At 37.4% G+C, this 8931-nt stretch overlaps 1 protein-coding gene across 1 annotated transcript in view; it reads right to left on the bottom strand.

The window, feature by feature from the left end:
• Positions 1 to 8931, bottom strand: part of LOC106464370 (copine-8-like) — a 55801-nt gene that overhangs the window by 38285 nt on the left and 8585 nt on the right. The window contains exon 2 of the mRNA XM_013924507.2: positions 770 to 857. Within this exon, the coding sequence (XP_013779961.1) occupies positions 770 to 857 (88 nt within the window). The remainder of the gene's footprint in view (positions 1 to 769; positions 858 to 8931) is intronic.

Below are 8931 nucleotides of genomic sequence, written 5' to 3'. Positions count from 1 at the left end.
GTCTCTCTTCTTGTTTCTTTTGCTGTTCTTGTATTGCTGCCATCAAATCTGCTAAGCTGTAGTTTGATTTGCTGCTTCTCATTTCCATCTTCTCTTTTTCTTCTTCTTTTTTTTTATCCCACTTTCTGACACCAATTTGTTACGCCTCCAGTTGTTAGTTAATTTTCCATAAATTCGTTCCGACGAAATTTTAGCGACACAAGTCCTTTCTTAAATAAAACTGGTTTATTCTTTCTGAATATAACTTTGCAATACACTTAATTTCAACAGTCAAGCTATAATTCTCAATGAACGTCTCAAGTGCTCGACTTCAACAATATTCTGTCCACATACATTCAATTACTCATTACCTCTCCGTCGCTTCGTGTCCTGTCTTATATATACAAGACTACACTATATCTAGAAAGATCACGAGATTTAAGGAAAAGACGTGAAAGTTTGAGAATGATGTGGCGTGATACTAGTCACGTGACCTCGATGTCGTAACAATAATATAAAACCCATCAGTTAAAAAAAAAAGCTTAGAGTGTGCTGGAAAATTATGAAATCCTAAGTCAAAGTTTTAAGCTTCTTTGTATACCAAACATAACAAAATAGAAAAACTACTAGTTCTAAATGATCAACAGATGATGAAAAATTACTATTATTACTATGCTATCATGATAATAAGATTTCCAACAAAATTAGCATAAAGTTATTTTTCAAGTAAATTTCCCAGACTGAATTTTAGTATTATTAAAAACATTAAATTAGTCATAAATTCTCAAACCTCATGGTACTTTTCTCCATCTGATTCTTTTACAAAGAGAACACACATTGGGTCAGACTTTGAAAAGATGTCTTTATCTTGCAAGTTTCTGTAGGACAAAGAAAATTCAACAATACAAACTTCTAAACAAACTCTTTACTGTTAAAAATATTCCATTCCACCCCAGTTATAAAAATTATTTTAAGAAACACAGAACTTCAAAACATCATACTTTAACAATTAACTTCCAAGTATTGAGAACTGAAATAAAAAAAATTAAATATATACATATTTCATAAGTATAAGTAAGCAAATATTTATATATTTACCTTAAAATTTGCTATTAAGTAATATTGTCATAAAATTGTATATTATTTAAGAAAGTAATCATTTTTCAAAATAAAAGTTATGACAGACGTCTTCATCAAGGAAAACAACATGGAATTAAGATTCAAAAATAACTGGTAAGAGTCAGGCACAATACACTGTTTACATTAGAAGAAAATAAAATTAGTGAAATCATAGCCTTAATTACTATATTATTCACTCTAAAGTTCAATGCTTAGAGGTTGGAGTAGAACTGAGGTAACAATACACACGGTAGTGTGTCATGAGGCCAAGAAATAAACATAATTGCAGGACACCCAATGTGTTATTAACAGAAATGAATACTTTGAGTATTTCAACCATCCCTATAATTGCCCATCATGCAAAACCCTCCCATTTTTTGTATGATAGTTCTCCCAGGCCTCCTTACCTTACACACCAAAATTCAAAGAAATTAATTTAACCCTTATCGTTTTATAGCAGGCCAAACTTAGCCTGAAATTCTTCGATTTTTTTCTTCTTTGCACCAGTGAAAAAAGAAAAACTTTCTGTTAATCGATTTCTTTCAAATTTGGTACTTAGCTAGCATATATGTTCCACTAACTTGATAGCAAAGTTGAATTGTAGTAGCTCAAGAATTCTTGGAGATATGGGCAAAAATAAGCACAAATTATGCTACGATCTCATAGCTTTTTGTACTCACATGGAAAAAAATTGGCTAACACTAACATGCTGAAATTTCTACCACATATTAGGGTATTCTTAAAATTTGTAGAATATGCACATCTACTACAAGATATCACACAGACCACTGTTTTTGTGTTGGTGCATAGCTAAACATATTGTGTATAATACAACCTAACTGCACTATAAGTTAACATTTTCCTGAATTGAAAATGCATTTCCAATCATACTTACCTCTACTCACACTTATAGCTATTACTTGACTGCTAGGGTTTCTTCATTTGACCATCTTAGCATTAGTCTGATTTTTTCTTGCTTGCTTGAGTCTTTTATACCCCACTTAACTGCCCTTGGTGATATTTGTCTTGTGACACTCTCCACCTATGTCAATGCACCCTCTATCCTGATAAAAGCACCTCATCCACATAATGTTATCAATTTTTGAGACAGACTCAATTCGTAGTCTCTAACATTGGCTCGTAGTGGGGAGGAAGGGTGAGATAATATGAGGAGAGGTAAGTATGATTTGAAGTACATTTTCAATTCACGAAAATGTTAACTTTCAAAACATACATAACTCTTCCACCACTTAAAGCTAGAATCCCACATTCAGAAGGTGGAGGACTGTTGAGGGAATTATCCATACAGAAAGCATCATGGGTGTTTCAATAGAAGATTGGCACCCTAGTGGGGGAACCACACTACATCCAGAACAGGTATGCTCTCTACCCTGAACTTAATTCCTGTATTGTGGATGGAATTGTAGATGAGATCATCACTATAGACCAGCCCCAACCAGATAGCCAAGGTTCCACTACTGAGGGTTGGAATTAAAGGGTCCTGCTCCCTATCCCACATTGGTGGCTAAAGCAATTGGACCACAACATTATATATATATATATATATATAGTTATGAGTAGATCCTGACCTGTAGCCATAGAGTGAAATGTTCCGAGCCACCAGAACCATGATGAGAAAGTAAGCAACCTCAAAGTGGACAAACCTTCTCTTCCACCTGAAGAAGCCCAAAAAGTAACACCCAGGCTCGAAATGACGAGATTGAGTATGCTTTACTGAATCAAAGGAAACAGAACTCACCTGGTCAGGAATTACAAACATTCATCTTCACTCTCCAACAGTGTAGGCAAGGTACATTCCACTTGCCCTTGAAATTATGGGGAGGACATGGAACAACTGTGCTCAACCAAGGACCTAGGATGGGACCACTCCATTTTCGTAATTATGAGGAGGTAGTGGACCCTCTTTCATATACAATGTACTGAACCTATATTGATCAAGCAGAAGGGCCATGCTCATCCCAACTGGATAGCAGAGCATCAAATCTGAACCAGAATTATGAGTAGACTCCCGCGTAGGCTAGTGCTGCTCCTACCGACATCTTATGGAACACCTCATTGCTACAGAGCTTGTTGCAACCTTATAAAGTATAAAGAAATAGTTCTTGCTAGTGCGGAATTGGTTGGATAAAAGCACACCTGCCTGGGCAATACTCGCCACAAAGTCGGATCCTGTGAAAATGGGGTAAGAGACCCTAAAAGGTAAAGAGACAAGCGTAGCAATGAAAATACTCAACCCTCTGTAGAATGTAGTGGAAGGGTTAAGATACCTATAGAGGGTAGTGGAATACCCTTACATCAAGATACTACCAGATTATGCAAATAATATGAGATAAAAGTGTTGGGGGAGGTCCACATACCAGTCCACACAATGTCCTACAGTGGGGAATTCAATCAGGCTGCTAAGGACATAGAAATGTGACTATTCTGATTAGACATGAATCGTGGAAGATTCCTTGCCTTAAAAGAGAGCCCAGAATAAGCAATATGGAACAATTTCATACCCACCTTGTCAATGTAACCAGAGATGAATCCTGGGAAACTGAATAATCCCAATGAATAAAGTCATTGTCTAGCCACTCTAAAAGCATTAGTTTGGGCAACAACAGAACAAATGATAGAAATCTGATTAGTCACCAAAGTCAGAAATAGTGATCAGATAAATTGGTGAAAAGGATTTAGCCCTTTCTGTGGCTGACAGTGTCACTGGGAAGAAGAACCAGTCAGAGGACGTAGGTACAATGGTAAAGCATCCTGTGGATGATAGGCGCAAACCACTTCGACTACTGATGTCAGTAGGTTAGCAGCCACAAAAAATAAACCTTCAGGTAAATGTGATACACAACATATGATGCTAAGGTCACAAATGGGTGTTTTTGTTGAAAGGGCATATAATGTAACCTTGATATACCAGTTAGTAGAAGGGTCATTTGGGACAAAGGACCCAAAGCAACTGGAGAAAGCCGAAGAGTACTGTGGACCGAAAGTGCTTCCCAAACTTCAGTCATTTGTGTACCACCTTCACAATATTTTTCATATCTGCATACCACATGTACTATTATTTATGTTTTACTTAGTATTTTTCTTTAAATCAACTCATTTTTTTTATTTACATAAATTTATTTTAAAAGGAAATTTCATAACACTAGGATATATGGAAAACCAGTATCACTTAACATAAACTTTATTTCAAGGTGATTCATTAATTTGGTCCTCACAGCTATCACTACTTTTTTACATTTTCATACTCGCATTTCCATCACAATCTTCACCTTTACGCTTTAAAAATCCATGATGGGTTTAAAAGAAAAAAAAACAGATCTCAGACACACAATCATAAAATGAGAATCTTCATCTAACACTAACTAACGAACATTCTCTCTGAATAGCGGCCAGCCAATGAGCGGACCAGATGCCACATACACACACCCTCTGAATAATAGCCAATGTTTAATTGTTGGCATATAATGTAATACACTTGTTAAAATTAATTTTGTCTTAGAATTTTTTCTAATACACATTAAAATAAATATATAACTATTAAAATAAAAAAGTTGTCTGCATATCACCTAAAATCATCTCGTGTACCACACTTTGGGAAACACTGGTCTAGAGTATCAAACAGTAGTCAATAAGGCCACCATAATATAGGACAATTGTGGAAGATGCAAAACCCTTGCTAAAGAGTCAGGTCAAAAAATGAGTTATAGCTGGCATGTACTGAAATGCATGCCATTTTCATTTTAAAATGTCTATCTCGGGACTAAGCAAAGCCTGAGACAGATACATGGCAACCCTAGAAATTAAACCCCAATGTGATACGAAGGACTGCATAACCTCCATGCCTAGAGGAATTCCTAAAATGGAAATTCCATCCCATTTTGACAGAATGCATCCATTGCTAAAGCCAGAAGGTGAGGTACTGAAGACCAAATAGCCAGTAATTTAGTGTTCCAATGGTCAACCCACCAATTATCAGTGTTTCAAAAGGAGAGTCAATCCAAGAGAAAACCTTGCAATGTAGTATCTATTCTGTTGAAAGAATCTGGTTGTGTCCAAACAATTGATCTGCTACTGCAGTCATCATCTGTGGAAAATGGCAAGCTAATAGGGTGATATGACAGGAGCAATCACAATAAAGAAGATCCAAGATTTTAAAACAAAAAGCTCTGGACCAAGTGCCCTTTGATGGGAAAAGCAAGACACCACTATCAAATTGTTGGAATGATGCCTGAAGATGTTTCTCTTACATAGCCCAGACCACAAGACATCACTATTTGATGAGCAAGAGGGACTAAAACATTGTGTAGGTAAGCCTCGTTATCTTTGCATATATCATGGAATTCCTGACTGTTGAGATATGCACTCTATCTCTGATGCAAGGGATTCATAAAGATATGATCTCTGGATGAGGTGGTGGCAGAGGAACTTATATCTTAGTATTGTCCCAACTTAATCACCCCTCAATATCAAAGAAAGATCCTGAATAAGGAAACTGGAAAATCCATTGAACTGATGTTTATGATCTCTTGGTTGCATAGAGCACATTGAAAGGATCCATTGTGAATTTGTCCCAAAGGCATGAGGGATTAGAGTGATGCCCACATTCTGAAAAAAAGAAAAAACCATCCATGCCATGGGAGAATGAGACAGGAGTAAGAGTCGGGTGACTAAAAAATGTGATGAAAACAAAAATACCCAGACTTACGACATATTGAGTTAGAGCAAGAATAGATATTTCAGCTCTGAGAATGAAGCCTGCATTGGTTGTGACAATTGGACACTTGACGAGATGGTACCAGCAGTAACCAGCCATCCATTTAATGGTGTGTTCATGGGGCTAGGGAATGGAGATGACAAGAAAAAGCTTGTATGAATTGGCAGAACCCACATGGTGCTGAAGCTAGCCAAAAGGTAAGAACACTAAACTGTAGTACCTGACCCTTGTGCACAAAAAATGCCAAAAGTGGTAGGATACCTCCACTACAGCAAGTAAAAAAAGCCAACTCAGGTTTAGGAATGATTCACTTGTGAACTTTAAAGAATCTAGGCATTGACACAGATGAGAAAAACTGATGACTGGGCACCCATCTCCTATCTCTTAGACCCAACAACTGACAGGAATAAAACCCTGGAAGAACTAGCTTGACACTCTCTATCTACCCCTAGACCAACCAAACTCTGATGACCAGAAATTTAAATTCTGAAATCCGAGTATCTGCAGAACATGGAAACCCTACAGGTTGGGTGGATAATGGTGTTGAAGATGTGAACTGCATGACTAATCCCAACTCAAGGACATATAGTGCCCATGGATCAAAGGGTAATGTTAACCCATGTCCAGAAATTCTTGAAGCCAAGCCTCCACAGACCCCAAAAGCATACAATAATCCCTGACACCAGTGGCATTCTTACCGAGCAGTGTAACCAGTGAATATGGACAAAATCTATTCTGGGTACCCATGTACCGAGAGGTTGATGTCAAGGGTTGGGACCCTTAAAAAGGGGCAAAACTATGATCCCTTGTAGGCACTAATAAAAGTCGAGACACCAATGACAACAGGGATGAATGTAGAAGCCAAAAACTGAACCAATGAGCATGTTAACAATGGTTCCAGCTCATCAGTAATAATAAAGTTGGAGATCCTGAGAATCTTCCAACAAGATTTAGTGTTAGGAAAACAACATGTTGGATGTTTGAGTTGTAAGTCTGTAGACATGCCCCTGTCCCACCAGAGGACATTGATCTATTCAGGTGAACTACCAACTCCACCTTAGAACCCCTATATTCAAGGAGCAGATGTAGTATTTGAGTCAAAATATCCATTCACCTGGTGATGGTAGGCTAAATCACATAGTTTTGACAAACATGGTGGTTAAAGTTTAGTTGCCCCATCTTATAACTGTGCAGTAAACCTCCCTGCAAGAAACACAATGTCTGTGGATGGAGAGAAATATAAATATTCAGGACCAGACCTTACAGCCAACAAGTGTGTGCAGGCTCAAAACATCATGCTGAATGAACCAAGTGAAGAAAACAATTCAGAAGCAGCTGATCCCAAAGTGGCCTCCTTTTTGATGTCTTGTAAAGACTGTTCTGATTACTGTTCTTAGAGTACAACAACATTGGGCAAACTGCTATGTCTCTGATAGGGAATCAAACCCCATACTTCAGCATTGCAAGTCCATAAGCTTACCAATTTCCCACAGAAGACTGAGATGTTAACAGAATAAATGAAAGTACAGGAAAGAGATCATCAAAATTCTCTTCAGAATGTCCAAGATCACCAACAATTGCAATGGTTACAAGTGGAAGCAGAGGTATGTTTTGGAATAATATATATTCATTATATATAAAACAGATCAACTGCACTAAAGAAAAACACAGTTCTTACTAATATATATTATTGTGTACAATACAGGACAACTGAACTCTTAGCAAAACACAGTTTTTAGTAATGTATATTATTATGTATAATACAGGTCAACTGCACTATAAGAAAAACACAGTTCTTAATAATGTTTCTTATCTGCTTGTTTGTTAATTTCCGGTAGAAATTCTTTCTGAGAAACTTCACCGATACAAGTCCTTTCTTGGTTAAACCAGTTTATTCTTCCTCGATACAAACTTTTAGCACACAGTAATTTCACAACTAGTACATTTCTCATCACATTAAACTTAACTACTTTTATAATACATGCTATAAATCACCGCGATTCACAATCTTGAAAACACACACAAGCTCGAAACAGAATTGTAAATTAACCAGAACTCTCTTCATTCAATCCCGCAGGATTTCTCTGTCAAGCTTATATACTGAAAAGGAGGGCGTCTTGAACAAACTCAGCCTTCCTGGATAATTCATGATCATTTGAGAAATTCATCACGTTACCAGCGTCACGTGACTTCCGCTGTCGTAACACTACCCCTTCCTTAGTATTGTTCATCCCAAACAATAGCCATTTACATTAAACCAATAGATAATTAACAATAACTTAATTAAATGTACAGAATTTACAAACACAAAATTAATATACAACAAAGTCTCTTCATTTTACAGGACGTTTCTTCTTTCGTACTGGTCTCCATCTTATTGGCTTCTGCTTTACATGGGCTTCATCTGCTCCATCGGGAAATGTCCCATTATCGGTAAGAGTCACATCAGTGGTAATAGCTTCATTAACGGCTACACTGTTTTCCTTTTCAAAACCGGGTAGAGTTTTTTCTTTGACAGTGGCTTTTTCAGATGACACGTCTTCAGCAGCGTCATTTGTTACATTGTTCACTTCATTCCAATTGAAATGTCCTGGACCGTGATAACACCAAAGCCTGTTGGCATGCACCACCTTTGGCTTACCTCACCGACCACATTTTATCTGGAAAGTCACGTCTGAGAGACGATCCACTATGTCATATGGGCCTTCCCATGGAGAAGACAACTTAGGAGACTTCTCTTTGGTCTTCCTGGGATTATACAACCACACCTTGTCTCCTGGTACAAAGCTGACTTCAGTAGATCTCTTATCATAACATAGCTTCATGGAATCAGCAGACATTTTTAAGTTTGATTGCACTTGATGGTAAATATCATCCATCCTTTCAGATAACACTTTCATAAACTCTCGCACATTTTCAGGCAACTCTTTGTAAGGTGGACATCCTGTTATCAGGTCCACTGGCAACCAAAGCTCCCGAATAAACATCAACTTTGCTGGAGTGTATCCAGTGGCTTCATGCTTTGCTGTTCTATAGGCCATCAACAGTTGAGGTAGTAAGACATCCCAGTCATCTTGGTGGTTATTACAAAAACTTTG

This window comes from Limulus polyphemus, unplaced genomic scaffold, assembly GCF_000517525.1.
Source record: "Limulus polyphemus unplaced genomic scaffold, Limulus_polyphemus-2.1.2 Scaffold1631, whole genome shotgun sequence".
NCBI classification, from domain to species: domain Eukaryota; kingdom Metazoa; phylum Arthropoda; class Merostomata; order Xiphosura; family Limulidae; genus Limulus; species Limulus polyphemus.
Note: the sequence above shows the minus strand (reverse complement) of the source record. Positions and strands in the feature narration are given on the sequence as shown.